Genomic DNA, 19,243 nt, shown 5'->3' with positions numbered 1-19,243 from the left:
AATTCTAGTGTGAGCTATATACTACCATACCGGTTTTACGTAAGAAATGCAGAGGATGTTAGAGTATTAAAATATACATATCATTAAAATACATTTCAAAAATTATTGCACTTGATGGATTTTAATGAAAATAAATTCAGCACAGGTGTGAAAACACCTGAACATGGAAAATATTCAGTAAATATTAGTTTTGTCAAGTTCTCAGTTACTATAATTGGCCGTTTTACCGTTAAATGCAGTATCTTCTTACGAGGCGCTATAGAGTAGTAGAAAGAGTATGATGTTTACAGTGAGAACTGGATTCAGATTCCATCCCCACCATATGCTAGCTGTGCAGTCTTGCGTAAGTCACTATTTCTCTGAGTTTGGTTTGCACATCCTTAAAATGGAGACACTAACGTCTATCCTGCAGATTTTGAAAATTAAATGAAAGAATTTATAAGTACCAGGAACACAATAGGTTCTCAAAATCTAGTTCTTTTACCTTGATATTTATAATTTACTTTTACCATATAATATTTCACTAACTTGGTTTTTACATAAGATATCTCCTGCTAAATGTAGATGTTCAGAATCTGGCCTTGTATACCTCACAATGTATAATTTACCCAGGAAATAATTCAAGAAGTCATCTTGCAACATCTTGAGTCTTCCCAATAGATGTTTGGAATCAAAGTAGGTTGATTCAGTCTGTAGTGACACTTAACCAAAAGTAAATTATCAAATGCACATATTTTTTATTGTAAGGATATGAATACAAAAACACAAATGTCCACACATCCTTGCAGACTCATTAATATGCATGAGCCTCTATGTGTATATGTTTTAAAGGTATATTAGTAGTAAATTTAGAATATTTTTGTTTACTTACCACATTTCATCCACTAATAGCATTTACTAACAATAGAGTTATCTTTGTGCAACAATAACATTTACTGCTTTTCTACTTATAAACAATTACATACTTATAGAGGAAAATTTAGAAAATAGAAAGGGATAAAGAATAACATTGTCCCATGTCTCACTGTTCTAAAAGAAGTTATTTTAATATTTTGGTATGTGGCTAACCATACATTTTTCTACGCATATGTGGCAAATGATATATAGCATATACTTTATATTATAACCACATTTAAGCATCTTAAAGGAAAGTAACAAGGAAGAATCCTAATGTTTGTCACTTGGACATTTTCATTAATATAGTGTACATTTTTCCCTGCCTTTAAAAATTCCTTTATGACATTTTAAGCTTTCTTGTGTTCAGTTTTATGCATAAAGCTTCATATATCATTAAATCAGTCTTCTGTCATCAGATGTGTAGGTTGTTTCTTCAAGTTTTTACAGCATCAGTATTATCAATCTAATGCGGACTTTATAAACAAATACTCAAATCTGTGTCAGGCTAAATTCACAGGAGCATAGTTAATTAGACAAACCATATAACAGTTTAAAGGCTTACATTATACATTGCCAAAATGCTCTCTGGAAAAGTTATACCAATTATTCCCACACCAGAAAAGAAAAAACAATGCATTTCCTCACATAAGTTCCAACACTGGGAGTTATTATTTTAAAAGAAATCCTTGTCACCTTGAGGGATGAAAGATGGTATCTCATTATCATTTTTAATTAGCATTTATTTGATTACTAGTGACCCTTTGATATTTCTTCTGTTAGGGAACTGCCTGTTTATTCCTTTTGTCCATTTTTCTATTAGGGCAGGCTTACCTATTTTATCCGTGTTCTACACAGAAAATTAAAACATCATTCAAGTGCTAAACCCAGCCTGAATTCTATTATGATGCAAAGTAATTGTAGGTTGTTAATGCTATTTACAAATCATATATCAATTTTATCTCATCATTGAAATAAAAAGTTGCATTCACAATTACGTCTGTCTCCTCAGTGGAACTCAGTCAAGTAAGACAAACACTCCTAAATTTTGACTCTAAAACTGTTCACTTTCTTATTGCTGCAGAATACTGTTCTAGTATCATTATTAAAGTACCTAATATATTTCTGTGTGCGCTTCATTTATTACATGCCATAATGGGACTGAATATCTTTAGTGCTGGTTATGCACAATTAACACTTAGTTATTGTCTTGTCACTTCCATCTCTACAAGACAAACTTCTTTAATGCAGGAAGTCAGCTAATCTTCATCAGTCAAGCAAAGCAGACAAATTTTGTTACTCTGAATCCAGAAGTTTTCAATATAGGAGACTCTCCTTATCCTTTGGCGTCTGCTTGGGAAATCTCTCCAATAAAGCCATCTGCCTCAGGAGCCTCTACTCATAGTAGCCAAATCATTGTCTTAGTATAGCACCTTTTCAAGTGACACACAAGGCCAATAGGTAATTTACAGGCACTTTCCCTTAAGCAAACTTTCTTGACCCCTGAAATTATAAATTATAAATTTTATAAATGCTTATAATTTTATTTAGCAAGTCATTTCATCTTAACTTTTAATCACAATATCATTAAGTTCTAAAGCATTTCTGAATGTTTAAAAAAGATAGTAGTAACAATGAACTTTCAAGATGGGTGATCTTCTCTGTCCTTTTTAAAAGGGTAAGGCTAAAAATGTGAATCCTGAATTAAAATCTAAAAGTTCATCTATTTTGAAAGGACCTGAAGAAGGTTATTTTGAACATCTTGTATGATAATATGAATCTCATTCAGAATTGGAAAATTCTGAGTAATAGGTTAATTTCTTAAAGATGAGTAAGCCCCCCCCCTTAGAAAATTCTAGGAAACTAAATGATGGTTTTATAAGAGAAGGGAAAAAATGCTTGTTTGTAATGAAATTGCCTCAAATATGTAGAACTGTGTAACATTAAAGAAAAAAAGCACTGTGCTAGGCTCTGTGGAAACAGAGGTGAATAAAATCCAGTTTCTCTCTTAGGGGTATCTAGAGTTTAGGGAGAGACATGACATCAAAGACTCACAGAAGAGAAGAATGTAATCAATGCTAAACAGATCTATACTGAGGGAAGAGAGGTCTGTGCTTCTTGAAGTCTTAAGAAAGCACCAAAGGGTTGATGTCCTGGGTGTTAAAGGACTCTCTAGGACTGGTTAGGATATAAGAAGTGTGTCTGGTGGGGGTGTGGAGGAAGTGAAGAAGGCTGGGTGCAGTGAGGAAAGGATTTTCCAGACAGATGGAGAAGCAGGCAAGGCATGGAGGTGTGAAAGCAAGTAATGTGCTCCGGAAATGAAAAGCAGCTCAGTGTGCTCAGAGATTAGAGAGGGAGTTTTGTAGGGACGTGGAGGAATATGGGGTATAAGTGCTTTGGGAAAGATCAGAATAAGTTGACGGGGTCAGGGAATACTGATGGAGGAAATGGAAACTACAGAATTTTGATTGATTGATTGAAGTATAGTTGCTGTACAATATTATATGTTACAGGGGTACAATATCCACAACTTTTAAAGGTTCTACTCCATTTATAGTTATTGTAAAACATTGGCTATGTTCCCCGTGTTGTACAGTATAGCCGTATAGCTTATTTTATACCTAATAGTTTGTACCTCTTACTCCCGTACTCCTATATTCCCTTAAAAAAAGAATTTTTAGAATTTACGTACATGGAAAAAAGGGAGAAATATCCCTGGCTAGGGAATAGCTAAGCAAAGGTGAGAAGATTATTGTTAGCAAATAATCATGAGAGCAAATTTTTATACAGTGCTGATCACACACCAGACATTGTTCTGTTTTACATGTGCTAACTCATTTAATACTCAAAATAACCCAGAAGTAGGTACTATTATTAGCCTCATTTTACAGGTGAGGAAACTGAGGTATAGAAAATCTAAATAACTTGCCCAAGATTACACAGATAGAAAAGGGTAGATTCAAAATTTGAACCCAGGCAGTCTGGATTTAATCTCTGGATTCAGAGCCAGTATGAGGACCCTGACCTGTTTCGAGATGAAGATTTGCTTTTCTGACAAAGTGGGTATAAATGGGAGTAGATATAGTGGAGTTAAAAAAAGGTGGATGCTAAATAATTGATAATAGGATTTGTGGTGTGGGTAGCGAAACTTGGTACAGAAAAGATTGTTCGGAATGCACTGTGTGATGACAACTGGGCTGTCACTGGGAAAAGACAGTAAATTTGTTCACAGGTGTACAATGAGTATATAACCTGCACTTCTCACTGAAAACACAGTACAGTATCAAAATCTCCATCTTTTAGTAACTGAGGATGCTAAATAGAACAGTAGAGACATTGGAAATATGGAATGGATCCCCTTTCTTTTTAAAGTGCTGTGGAAATGGAAATTAATTATAATTGACAGTCACTAATGTTAGAGAAATAAGATGACTAAGTTAACATTTTCATTCTTAAAGAGGATATCACAAATGAAAGCTTCCTAGCAGAGGCATTTGATAACCCGCTCAAAACTACTCTAAGCCCTGTATTTGATAGTGATGGTTTCTTAATTATTGTCCGTACTTTTCAAGTCTCTAAGACCGTATGAATTCAACTAGAGTTACTCCAAAATATCTGGAAATTAAATCTATGATTAACTCTAAAACATTTAGATTAGGTGGCTTAATAATCTGATTGGGCATCTTTTTATTCCTTAACATATTTTTTTAATGATGGCAGAATTAATTGAACTGACTATATCACAAGCAATTAAGATTAATTTATAAGGAAGATTATCAGTTTATTTTCAAGAATTTTAGCCTGACCTATTACTATATATACATACGTTATCCTCTGGCCATCACTATTTTTATAATATTTTTCTGAAATGCTAAATCTCATCAGGACCTGGTTATAGAACATTGGAAATTAGCCTTTCTTACAAAATCACAGTTATAGATCATTTTGTTAGGTGTCCGATATCTGCATTGCTATTCCTCTAATTTCTTCATGTTTATGTATAGGACATTTTAAAGGAAGATATCAATCCTAATTGCAAAGCAATCATAATCTGTTCTTAACTATAGCTTTCAAAGCTGTTTTGTTTAAGTTATATGTGTGTGACATTCCTCACCTATTCTGTTTCATTTTGACCTTTAAGTATAAATTGATATGCACATAAAAGGTACTTTATCCAGTTGACAACATATTAGTATCAACATATCTCAGGTAGGAATATTTTAGATGAATTCCATTTATATTGCAAACATCTCATTGAATAATAGGCTGTCTTTTGAAAAGCTATGTAAAGAAGTAATAATAATACAAAAAACCTATATAACTTCATAGCCTCATGCTTTACCGCCTCCAGGTAGAAGCATGGATTTTTTTAATTGCTTTCAGTCATTTATTTGTTTTTTTTAAATTGAAGTATAGTTGATTTACAATGTGTTGATTTCTGCTGTACAGCGGAGTGATTCAGTTATACTATATATATATTCTTTCTTATATTCTTTTCCATTATAGTTTATCACAGGATACTGAATATGTTTCCCTGTGCTATACAGTAGGACCTTGTTGTTTATCCATTGTATATATAATAGTTTGCACCTGCTAATCCCAAACTCCCAATCCATCCCTCCCTACCCCTCCCTCCTCCTTGGGAACCACAAGTCTGTTCTCTATGTCTGTGAATCTGTTTCTGTTTCGTAGATAAGTTCATTTGTGTCACATTTTAGATTCCACATGTAAGTGATATCATATGGTATTTGTCTTTCTCTTTTAGACGTACTTCCCTTAGTATGAAAATCTTTCGGGACTTCCCTGGCAGTCCAGTGGTTAAGACTCCATGCTTCCTCTGCTGGGGGCACAGGTTTGATCCCTGGTCAGGGAACTAAGATCCCACAAGCCATGCGGCATGGCCAAAATTAATTAATTAAAAAATTGATGCAAAAAAATCCATAATGAACAAAAAATTAAAATTAAAAAGAAATCTCTACATCCATCCATATTGCTGCAAACGGCATTATTCCATTCTTTTTGTGGCTGAGTAGTATTCCACTGTGTGTGTGTGTGTGTGTGTGTGTGTATGCACCACATCTTCTTTATCCATTCATCTGTGAAAGCACAGTTAGGTTTCCATGTCTTGGCTATTGTGAATTGTAATAGCATGGATCTTGAATCCAAAGAGACCAGGGTGCTTTTCCTTCCTCTACCATACACATTCTAGCTCTGGAACCTTAGGCAGGTTTTTAAAATTCTGGGAGGAAGTGTTAGGTTTTTCATCTGAAAAAGACAATGTTAATATTTACTTTCTCCGTTGGATTTGAGGAATAAATGTGATCACTGTATATACATGCTTAGCCTTAGCACATGGTAAGTAATTTATAAAAGGTGATTATTTTAATTACCTACATTCCAAACATTGAGAGAAGGCTTTACATATTACATTTCTACTCTTTACTGCCAACTTACAGAACTTACTGATGTTAAAGATAAAAATCCTGAAGTTTCATTTTCAATATTGTGAATGGAAGGTTGGAATTTGAACCCTATTCATTGCAAATGTCTCTCTGCCTTTCATATACTTCTTATTTTAACATTCCTACCATCCAGTGATGTAGTTGTTTTATCTTACCCACAGAGAACTGACTCAGAGAGAGTATGAAATACACCCTATATCTTGCATTGAGTAGGTGAGAGCCACAGGACTCAGGACCAAATCCCCAGGCTCTTGGCTCAGTGCTTTTCTCACTATAATTACTCCGATTGTATTAATCTACAAATAGAAATTACCTAAATTTCAAGGCCCCTGAAGGTAAGGATGACATGACACAACATGACAAAAAATAAATAAAAACAAAACACGTTTTTATTTGATAGCAAATAGAATTTGGAGGCTTGTTAACAAATTAAAGCAAAATTTTAGACAGTATGGAGTTGGAAAAGTACTTCCAGTTTAGTCGGTTTTTAGGGGAAAATAAGATTCAATAACATCAGCTGGAACACGAGAGTATTTTATTAAAATTATTTATTTTTGATGGATATTTTATTATTAGCTTATTAGTCAGTTCAAATTAATTTCAACATTAATATAAAGTGAAAAATTTGAACAGTAATCAAATATATTCTGCATGCTACTTTATATAATCTCACATAAAAGTAAGTATCTAATTTGGCTACTTCCCGCTGCCCAACAAAAGAAATATTTCCTTTTATTCAACATATCTTAATGATCAGGATAATCTACAAAAACTGGTTTGTTCAAACACTACTTTTTAAGCACAATATTTCAAGTTTATAGTTTGCAACTAATAAAAAGAAGATATACTTAAAGTCCAAACTTGAATGTTCATTGTATCCAATAGCCTTGACCACAAACAACTGCAGGATTTCAAGATCAGGGCGTAGTCTGTACTTTCAATCAGCATCATCAGCAGGCAGTAATCCTGCGGAAAAAAAAAGTAAATTCCACAAATAAACAGACCAATCTTCCTTTAAGAGGAAAGCTAATTCTTTTCAAGCTACTTTTTTTATTACACTATTTTCCCCTCTATCTACTTAGCTAGAATAAGGATAAATTTCCAAAGCTACCCAGCTGGAAAATAAATAGGTTCGCTGTTTGTCTAGCATTCCAATCTTTGCAAATGTAAATCAGCCCAACTGCTCCTCATTTAAACCTTCAACTTCACAAAACATTAAAGGGTGGCTTTCATGACACAATTTAATCTATCCACTAAGATTTCTGCTTGAACATCATTTGAAATTGACTATCTGATAAAGAGAGACTACTATCAAAGGTCAGTGAGGTCGACTTATATAATTACAAGTAGTTTTACTGGGTCAACTCTACCAGACACTGCTGTTTGAAGGTTAAATTGTTACAATTAAAAATATATACAAATCTCCCCAGAGTTACTTTATTGTTAAATGTACCGGAAACAGCACAAGCATTTTTTCTGACCTTAATTGTGTCCAAAGCGTCACCACTGGGAAATTATACAAAAAGAGGACTTATTAAAAACATTACAATCTTGCACATTAAACAATGCTTTACAGAATAAAATACATAATTAGCTACTGGAAACTCGTTTATTTATCACATCAATATTAAGAAGTTCATCAGGTTACTCCTTTTGGTTTAATTGGAAGTACTCTAAGAAATACATTTACTACTTCATAGTTGGTGAACTTGCCACAGACAAAGGAATATGGCCCAGCATCTGAGTCTGATGCTAAAATAGCTTTCACTTCAGAACAATTACTTCCAAATTACGAGAATTTAATCACATTTTAATAACAGAGTAAAAGGAAGCTTTAAGTGAGAAGCTCTAAAATGGGCTATTTTCTAATCATTTGATTCATTTTAATGCCTTTTGCTTTTTTTATAAAATGGATAAAAGGGAAATGATGAAAGCTTCCATAATCACTGCCGTGAAATATTATTATCATTGTTTTAATCAATGTAAATATAGATCAGTTCTTTTTTTCTTTCCAATATGGTAGAAAAAAAAAATCACCTTTGCTGCCCAAGGTGTTTTCCTCAATGTTCTTATGAGTTTTATATATAAAAGTAGGATTTCAAATTTTGTGTGTAGCATTTCCTTAAATGACCAGAATGGTTTAATTTTGACAACAAGGCAACTTTCTAAGCCAAACTTTCAAACTCAGGGAATTACCATAAATTGAAATAATGAAATGATGATTAGGAAAAGAAATCTTCAAACCTATAGATCTGAGTGAAGTCATCTTAACCATTTTATTTTTGTAAATATTTTCAGATTTTGTGTTGGAGACAAATTTTTCCTAAAGAATAACATGATCCTTTGCCAGACGGACTACGAGGAAGGTTTAATGAAAGAAGGTTATGCACCCCAGGTTCGCTGATCTATCAACATCACCCCATTAAGAATACAAAGCACTCCATTCTTTTATCTTTTTTGCTCCACGTGTATATAAGAATTGACACAGGAACCAACTGAATAGCGTAGATATAGGAAAGCAGGATGGTTATATGGAATAAAAGGCGGACTGCATCTGTATGTAGTGAAATTGCCCCAGTTCAGAGTTGAATGTTTATTATAAAAGAAAAAAGTAATGTACATATTGCTGGATTTTTTTGCTTGCTATTTGTTTTTTTGTGTCACTTGGCATGAGATGTTTATTTTGGACTATTGTATATAATGTATTGTAATATTTGAAGCACAAATGTAATACAGTTTTATTGTGTTACCATTTGTGTTCTGTTTGCTTCTTTGTATTGTTGCATTTAGTACAATCAGTGTTTAAACTTACGGTATATTTATGCTTTCTGTATCTACCAGCTATTTTAAATGAGCTGTAACTTTCTAGTAAAGAATTGAAGAGCAAATCTCACTAATGATACACATATAAAGCAAGTCTATCAACATTAAAAATACTGAAAAAGAAGAACACACAAGCATTTTAGCAACATCCACTTATTGCCACAATGATTTAGAGTCTATCAGTGTTCTCATTATCACCCCCTATTTTCAGGGGGTTAAAGATCAGCTTTAAAAAATGCATAAAAATTTCATCTTAAAGCACTTTCATTTTTTACCAACGTGAAAAGTGCCATTTTTAGAATAACTTTAAAGCTTAACAGTTATCCTTTTAATACCCTTTTTTTGTGTGTGCTCTTTACCTAGTAAATGGCTTTGTTTTGTTTCCTTCAGCCATTCACCGCTTATGTGAGCTAGTGCCTTTGGGTATCATGTAAAAATTTTCCAAAGGGTTACTTTAAAAAAGTGTTACCACAATTATGAGATAATTTTAAAATGATAAATTTCTTGTACAAATTTTGCCCAGATCTCTCCATAAGAGGTAAGCGTATAATAACTTTATGATTTGATACATTTCTGGCACCAAAAGGTTTTGAATGCGAATCTACTGAAACCATGATAATGCACGTTGAATCTATGATCATATTTGAGGAGTGAAGTCACTTTTGATCAGAGCAACATAGTGCTCACAGAATCTTCTAGAAGAAGAGAAACAAAGGGATTGATAAAAAGCTGAGAACTGGTGATTATATATTTTTCTGTATTTACCTGCCACTTATTTTAATGTTCAAAAGTGAACACTTTAAAAGTTTGATGTGTCTTACTCTCATTGCTTTCTCTAAGTAATTACCCGCTCAGAATTTATCACACTTGGGCTGAAATCTGTCATTCCATTTTTTAAAGGTGAAAGATTATTCCCTTATGTACATGATAGCTGATAAAAAAGAAAGCTTTCTAGAAACAAAAATTTTGGAGACTGATTATTTCAGTTACAATTAAGGAAATAAAGTTGCGACTGTGTTCCCTTCTTTGGGGTTGCTCACACTTTGCTTCATTGCTTCTGTTCCCTGTACTCAAAACTACTTTTCAGCAGATCTGATTCCTCAACAGGCACAATGAAGCCTATTTTTACTAGAGCAACTTTTAGTGCTGTGGGCTTTCTTTTTTCTTTTCTTTTTTCTTGATCACTTGTATAGGAAACAATATTTCCCAGTGTTACTTGCATACATACTTTGTCCTGCCGAATATGCATTGCAGATAAAAATTAAATGTGATACCTGAATTCTTGGTTTGGGGCCAAAATATTAAACTGAAAAAACATGCTGGTGTGTATTTGAGTTGTTTTCAAACAAAGCTTTACTATGAACATGCATGTGAATCTGGACATTGCCTCTCATTTTTAAGAAAACGGTTCTGTGAAAAGTTAACGATATGTATTTTTACAGATGCTTCATGGTTGAGTGTTCAAGTCACATGTCCTCCAAATTTGAGATATACCCCCCAAAAAAGAGTTTCAAAAATAACAGTTTGAGGCCCACAAAATAACTATTGATATGATTTTAGCCTTTGAGCCTTACATTTATTTCATGAAAAGACTTGCATAGCCAAAACCAAAAAAAAGCAAAACAGAACAAATGGGAGGAAGGTGGGGGAGATATGTAAGAAGTGGTTTTCCTAACACATCCCTGCTAATCCCCATTAAGAGTTGTTTGAAATTCATGTGGATGTAAAAATGTAATTGTCAGTATCTTTTTGCATCATCTTTTTTAGATTTAAATGGTTTTGCATATGCTTATCAATATGTCAAAATTCTTGTAAATTGGGAACAAACTTCTCTCAGCTTCTTGAAGCTGTTCAATTATCCCTGCCACCCAAAGACCAACAAGGTCTTTTGCTTAATCCTTTGGGAATTAATTCTTATGCTTTTAACTACAAACAAAATTACTCACCTGGATTAAAGATTAAGGCCTTAATCTCCTTAGATTATCTTTAGTCTCCATAAAATGGTGGAACAAGACAGAAATAGGCCATTTTACAGCTAATTGCCCATAAATAGTAGCATTTTTGACTGAAGTACTAAGCTAATTGTCTTGACTACTCAAAGTCCCTGAATTGTTGTCAACTTTCCCCTTTGTGTTGTGTAGCCCTGACGTCACTTAGCTTGTTATCTGAAGCCTCCAGTAGAACATCTCCGATGGAGCATTGATTTCACAAGCAGCGAAAGCTCCCTTTGCAACACGCATCTCATATAGGCTGCCTATGATGAAGGACCAGGCACTTCCACTCCACTAGAGTGCTGGCTGAGTTTAAAAACTGACCTGTGTTTGTAATTTCACTTTCATCTTGCTTAATAAATATCTGCTGGATTCTTTCATTCATTTCTTTAATATTCGGATTTATGTTTTTAATAAAAGGGGTATTACACTATTTGATTGCACTTAATGGGCAAAATCTAAGATGATATCTGGAAAGCATACTATGAAAAAGGAAAAGAAAAGTGTGTAAGGACATTTACTTTCAAAAGGTAAATCATAAGCAGACAAAGTACCTCAAATGCATTCTCCAAATATTATATTTAGGATCTCTGAGCTAGGTAGTTTGTTGCTATTTACTTTTGTGGGGAAAATAAAACTGTCAAAAATGAAGGTAGCAATTGCTGGGTATAATTTTGTACATTTATACAAATTTTAAGGGATCTTTCTGAAAGCAACCGTGTTGCTCTTGTCAGACTCAATTTCCAATTTCCTGGTTCCTGCATAATGAATTAAAACAAAAAACTCAACTAAATCCTACATTTTCAGGAAGAATGTTGTTCCTTCACTGAACCAGTGCTAAAAATTACATCTGTAGTAAAACACACCCTACGCAAGTGATTTCTTTTTAACTATCACTTTAGGCAAACCACTCTCTGGATAGTCACTTAAACAATTTCATAGAAATGATACTGGCCAAACATATTTAGTGTTCACTTAACTAAGCTGCAGAAACAAGGTACATGTTTATTGTAGTAGGCCATTAACGCAGAACACAATTTTGGCAAAAGCCCTTTGATTATTACTTTTTCTTAAAAATGCCATTACAGATATTTCCTAAATGTGATTTTAGTGCAATGTAAGGTAATAGGAAGCAAAATTTTAAAACAGCTATTATTTCACATGACATTTATTAAGTACCTACTATGTGACAGGCCTTGCCCTGAGCACTCAGCCTCCTTGTGAGGCCGACCTAGGATACTTTGCGTGTCAGAGAACTTTAGGAAGTCTTCGCACTGATTTGTACTCAGCTCAAACCTACGAATAACAAGCACACAAAAGCAAATACCGTCTTCCACCTATTCGGCGTGTCATTGGTATGAAAGCCCCAGAAAATATCTCAAGTAATCAATGTGTTCAGAGAATTATCTCACACAAGTTACTCATTAACTCAATAGCACATAATAAAAAAGAACATCAATTAATTAATGAGTCACCCTCAGATCGCTATGATTACAGTAGCGCTCTGTTGAAACAGCCGTTATAAATGGAGCTGCCTCTCTTTATTCATTGTTTGCAGTTCGCCCATTATTTGGCCGAAACCAGTGTCATATTTAACATGTGCCTGTAGGTAATTGTGTGATTAGTATCATAAATGAAGAATTCTGAATATCTACTGCTTATAAAACCTTATAAATGGTCAGGGAAAAAATCAAGAAAAATCTCATTTTTGCTGTAGTTTCTTTTGAAGCCAAGCTATTGGAAGGGTATTACCTTTCTAAAAAGTATACTTTTTACATTTATAATCAAGATGTAAGATTTCCATGTTAAACATTAGAAGGATTAGCTGCTAAACAAAAGTAAATTTTCCAATGTTTTCGAATACACATAATTTCAGGAACTTTTCACAAAGACTAAAATATGCATGACCAGTTTTGAAACATTTTGGTACCCTCCCAGAAGGACTTTTTTGCCTTTGGTGGGCCAGGTTGGGGAGGCGGTGTGGGGACTGGCAGTGATAGGGGACAAGATTATGAGAAATGCCAAGTATTAGATGCAAAGTCACCAACAAAAGTTTCCCAACTATCTTGGTAAATGCCATTTCACTAAGCTTATAGAATAATTATAACAGTTCCCTTAGGTAAGTAAGAAACATCTGTTGGCAACACACAGCAGGTGTTAACAATTACACATACTGAAATTTTTTTAAATGTTAATTAAAAGAATTCTGTTTTCTGAAAAGGAAATTCAAAGATACTCCTGTTTTCAGCGTGCAGATCACGTAACGCACAACACTGTAAAGCCCAGATCATCTTGGATCAAGTAGGTTTCGTGTTTGGTTCAGATCATTGCAATCAAAAGTGAACTGGAATTCATTGCACTTTTTACACAATGGGTATTCTGGGCTGAGGAGCTGAATACTCACGAAATTGGCATAGCGGAGCATATTGCAGAATATTTTGGCTTTATTGGCAAGGCGGTCGTAGTTAACTATACCAAATTTAACGGACACAGTACAAAGAAACATGGGAGCAAGAGGCATGCAGGTAATAGATTATCCAAATCTCTTTTAACCCTGCTTCTGCAAAAGATTTTGAATCACATGAAATGAAACTGTCCATTTGTAACATGTAACATTATATTCCTCATCATCAGTAGTGTCTAACAAAAGGTAACACTCACTGAACACTTACCATGTAGTATGTATGGTGAGTGTTCAGTAAGTAGTATAAGTAGTAGTATGAGATTTTTTCATTGCCCAGGTAATTTCCACAACAGCCTCCTAACGTAGGTTCTATTAACCCCGTCTTGCAGATTTTAAATAAAAGTAAAGAGAGCTTACTTAACTTGTCCAAGGTCATACAGCTAAATAGTGAGATTTAAACATAAGTTTTCTGACTCTGGATGTATCTCTCAGAGAGTTTTCATTCTTATTAATATCATTATCATCATCATCATCATCATCACTATTATTATGTTCTAGCCAAAAACTAGAAGTAATCTGTGCTTGAGCAAAAATTCCAAACATTTCAGAGTTAATGCCACCTTTAAAAATGAAAATTGGAAATAAGAGTGATCATATTTTCCTACATGCAATCCACTTAGGAGCTCCTTCTTTCAACCTTTAAGAAATTTATTTGAGGCCACAGAGCCAGGAATAATAGAGGATCCCTAGTTGAGCAGTATCAGGAACAAGAGGCAGTCAGCATAGACGAGAGTATGAGTAGAAACCTGCAGTTGTCTGCAGCAGGATAAACATGCTGTGATGAGGTGAGGCTAGACCGCTGCTCTCCAAAGTCAAGATAATAAATTAGCGTGTTACCTGTCTCTGATATTTTATAACTTACTTCCACAAGATATGGAACAAACCGAAAGTCAGAATAGCAATCTGTGTCAAACTATGTGTTCACTTGTCTAAAATACACAAGGTGTCGAGGATGCTTGGTCCAGATCAGTGGCCAGCCAAATAATTAAGGAACTCTCCAGTCTCAGATTTACAACGGCAGGTTGAAGCAATAGTGGACAAAGCAGCTATCCTTAACATAGAGCAAAATGCAATTACCTGCATTCTCATATGACCACAGAAAAATCTGAGACCTCCTTTTTTCCATTGCTTCAGCTGCTTGCTGCCATCACCACAGCCACTTCCATGTATTGGGATCCTTTTGAACTTAAATCTTTCCAGATTAAGTGATCCTAATGGGAATTTCCACCCTGCAAGTGTTCCTGTATTTTCAGTATATAATTAGTACTTAATCTGAAGAGTTTAGAGCTGTGATGATTACAGCAGAACATGGTCATAGACAATTGCATAAACAGTGTGCAGTTCCTCAACTTAGGAAGCACAGTGGAAGACCCAAGAATTTTTAATTGCGTGAGACCTTAGGTTAATTTCAACATGACTTGCTAAAATATCCCTAAGAAAGTTTGGTGGAGCTGCTAGGTTGTCTCAAAGTTAAGCTTGACCTATAATTCCTTTATTATTCTTAGAGTATCCTCAGTTTAGTATGAATAGTAGCAGGGGCTCGGTGAAGACATAGAAACCACATCTGGGACAGTTATTGATGTGTGAAAATAAAATATGGGATTGAAAATGAAATAAAAATTACATGGGAAGAGCCAGGAAACTTTGTAAAAAAAAAAAACTCTTGGGCACCTTGCATGTGTGTAGCACCATATTAGGCATTTCTAAATTTTTTCTGCCAAAGAAACTTTGGTGCATAAAATATAATGTTCACTGCTATTTATTCTTTGTTTAATGCCCAATTTATTAAATATACCACTCTAACAAATGCAATTTCTCTAAACATTTGTACACCATTTAAACAGCTAGTAAGCCAAACTTGTAAATTTAATAAATCAGATCCAACCATTTAAACATTGATTAGAATCTTAGTCAAATTCTTCTAAACATTTCAATAAAATCCCATCTAATAAGCTTCAGTTCTTTAAAACCAGACAGAAATTCTCACTATGAGTCAAAATTTCTTTAAAAAAATTAAGGTTGTAACAAATATAATTAATTTAAAATAATATTTCTATATTTTGCTTCATATCTTTCTAAGATTACTTTAATAGTGTGTAATTCCTTTTAAAAATTAGAGAATTTTCTCTCAACTAGCTGAGGTTACAGGGTCTGTGTTTTTGACTCTCTGAACTTTGGGGCACAAGAGTGAGCTACTCTGACCTAAATGATTCAAATTTGAACCAGTGCCGTCAGTTGGCCAATAATTTAATAATCATACTTTTCTTTTACATCAATGGAACTCTTTAAAGTCTAAGTCTTTCACATAGGTTATAATTTCCCATAGCTCAATGCTTTTCTTAAATTGATATGCGCTGACATTATTGAAAGCTTAGGTATACCATTTTAATATCTTATTATAAGCTATAGGATCATTTAGAGATTGTTATCTCCCAAGGAATAAGGAATTGAATCTATGCAGTCAAATTTCCTATTAGGACACTCGGCTAATCCTCTTTCTTGCACAAATTATTGGAGCTTCTTTTGAACTGATTATAATGTCTTACCACCTGTGTTGATTAGTTGATTCGTGTTTTTGGTATGATTTCGCTTACAATTCTCTACCTTTAATCTTCTCTACTTGGAAAATAGAGGCAAATACGAATTGACACTCTACGTTCAGTAGAAGAAACAGTCCACACACACCATTTTATTTAGCTTTTTTGTATTAATATTTTAACTATTTTGTGTACTTTACATTAACTTTTCCCTATTTGAGTACAGTCGTGGACCCATGCTTTCATAGACTGGAAAGCATTGCAGGTGGATTTAGTAGTAGGTTATGTTTCAAGTATTTTGTGTGTGTGTGTATGCGTGTGTCTGTAGTTCTTACTGTAGGTGTCAATCAAAAAATTTGTTTTGAAAAATACTATCTTAGAAACTCAGAAAGCCAAAAATAAAGAGCTTGCGAGAAAATGCAGAGAGTAGCACAACAAGGTGAACAAAGGTGAACTGTTCCAGAAAAGGGTACTCAACCTGAAAACTGCAGCAGCAAAACAGCTGCTGTGTAAAAGCAAAGGTAGAGGAAATCATTTTAGAGGGAGGGACATTGGACATTGAAAAGAAGAGAATGAAGAAACAGAAGGGAAAGTCAAGAGCTGATACCATGACTTAATCAGCCATAACTGCAAGAGTTTACCTCACTCTTCACTAAGGATATTGGACAAGACCTTACTGATGCTACACTCTCATCGTCGGGTTTATGCAGACCTTGATTACTTTTTAGGTAAATATGGTGATTCTTTATCTCAAAACACAATTTTCTTAGACCCGATTAACCTTTATTTTTTTTCCATTGAAACCATTTAAGACATAAACATAGTGGTTAGCAGCATCAGCTTTGCCATCAGAGTGGCAATAATCTTGAAAAAATTACTTAGTTCTATTAAGAGCAGTTTTCTCATCAGTAAAATGGGTAATGATACCTACTTCATAGGGTTTATTGAAAATCAAATGAAACAATCTCTGTTAAGTCCTTAACATAACGCCTAGTAATAGTATTGGGGTTATTTTTACTATTATTATTTTTATGAATTCCAAGTTCTATGAGAGCCTCTTTAGTGCTATTTGCCTTGATGGAGGTTAATCAGTGTGGGTGAGCATCAGGGGTGATTTATGCCCCAATAGGTAAACATGGGGCAAAGAATAACAATTACAGGTGAGCATTCAACAAACAAACTAGAAAATTCCTTTTAAGCAAAATATTGAAATTCAGAGAGGAAATTAAATTGGGGATCTAGGCCATAGTCAGAGACATTGGGTGATAAAATATGTTCTTACTCTCTTTTTTTCATCTCAGAGATTTTGTGTATGTGTGTGTGTGTTGCCATGCATATGCCTAGCATTTATACTGGGATAACCTTCATTTCTGTTATTTAGCCAGAGGAACTCAATAATTACTATATTCATATAGTCAGTCATACAGACATTTATTGGACACCTACTGCATGGCAGAGTCTCCTCCATGTCCCCTGAGGAATACAATAAATAATCCTTGCATTTGAGAGAAGACAAGCCAATGACTATTAACTGTGAAAGGTAATAAGCTAGAAAGCAGAGCTATCCACAAAGTGCTGTGGGGACACTGGGGAAGAAGTGATATCTTCTGTCTGGGCGCATTAGAAAAGGCTTCACGATAAACATTTTGATTCAATCTTGAAGAAGCATTGGCAGATGGAGGGAATGTTGGTGTTTTACAGGGACCAGTCTCAATTAAATTCATCAAGCAGTTGGTTTCATGGTGACTCATCTAGCTGATAGGCAATAGAAAACGATCAAAGATTTTGAAAAGATATAGAGTATAATGAAGGCCAAAGTTTAAGAAGATTGACTCTAACTGAAATGTAAAGGGAGGCTAGGGAGGGGCAAGAGGGGATGTTGACAGTTCAGACAAGAGAACTTTGTAAAAAAGAGATAAGCACCTACATAGCATAATAGCTATTGGGAAATAAAAGATGAGTGGGAGTAGTGGGGAGAAGCAATAGGAAAGAGACAAATTACCAAGTATGACAGTTGGCTAAACGTAAAGGGAACAAGGGGGAAAGGTCAGATATGACTCTTGAGATGCGGAGATTTTTACCCTAAATTATTATAGCTAATGTAGCAAACCTAGAAAAGAGAATAAGAAGTATACCCTGTTTGATGACACTCTGGACGTAAGGCACACATCTCATGTCAAAGTGCAGAGTTATATTCCTGCTTTAGAAATTCTTTGGGCTTTTAAGGAAAAAAGAAACCTAAGACTATAGGTTGCTGTGGGAGACCTTGCTAGGTGTCTATGCCCTTTTCCACTTCATTCTTACTAACAGCATACAGGGCAGTGATTGCCAAAGCAAACATTTTCATTTCATGGATTCTTTTGTATCCAGGGATGGCCATTTGACACTGTTCTGGACCATGGGATGCAAAAATGAGTCATTGGAAGATCTGGGGATAACTTTTGCCTTTCCTGATCCAGGCATCACTTTTTCCTCTCTATTGGTCCCTTCTCCCCTGGAATGTAAGTGGGAGCTTGTGGAACAAATCCCAATGGGAGATTTGAACAGACTTGAACTGTCCAGCTTACCTCTGGACATCTTGTCACTGTGGTTAGGTTCTTGTTACATGTGGTCAAAAGCAACCCCTAACTGACATATTTGTTTACAGAAACTTGAGAAATTTTATGGGTACATTATCTGACTTCAGCTGTAGCCAGATTCAGAGAAGGGAAACTTTGCACTGAGTTTATAAGACCCAACATTATGGTTTCCTTTCTTCTCCTCCCAGTTTAGCTCCCTCCTGTCACATGAGAACCCATAATCCTCTAAAAAAACAAGCCAGAAGGTAAATTTCCTCGTATATGTGTCTTATTTTCTCTTTGATCTTACATAACACCAAAACTCTACCCTGACTTTTTGACATAAAGTTAGTATTTCCCTTAGAATATTACAATTTATCTAATTTTACATATGGTCAGTGGGGAAGGCTGAGTTCTTATTAGACTGTCATAAAATAATATAGGTAGAAAGATGCAGGGAAATAGTGAAGGTATTTTCAAGTAATTAGTTGGAACTACAGACAGATCAAAAAGA

The 19,243-nt window shown here is 34.5% G+C and overlaps 1 protein-coding gene across 1 annotated transcript in view; it reads left to right on the top strand.

Annotated features, from left to right (window-relative positions):
* Positions 1-11,554, top strand: part of LMO3 (LIM domain only 3) — a 57,108-nt gene extending 45,554 nt beyond the window's left edge. Inside the window, 1 exon segment of the mRNA XM_067695807.1 lies at positions 8,655-11,554. Coding sequence (XP_067551908.1) covers positions 8,655-8,760 — 106 coding nt within the window. The 3' untranslated portion in view covers positions 8,761-11,554.
* The last annotated feature ends 7,689 nt before the right edge of the window (positions 11,555-19,243 follow it).

This window comes from Pseudorca crassidens, chromosome 11, assembly GCF_039906515.1.
Source record: "Pseudorca crassidens isolate mPseCra1 chromosome 11, mPseCra1.hap1, whole genome shotgun sequence".
Taxonomy (NCBI): domain Eukaryota; kingdom Metazoa; phylum Chordata; class Mammalia; order Artiodactyla; family Delphinidae; genus Pseudorca; species Pseudorca crassidens.
Note: the sequence above shows the minus strand (reverse complement) of the source record. Positions and strands in the feature narration are given on the sequence as shown.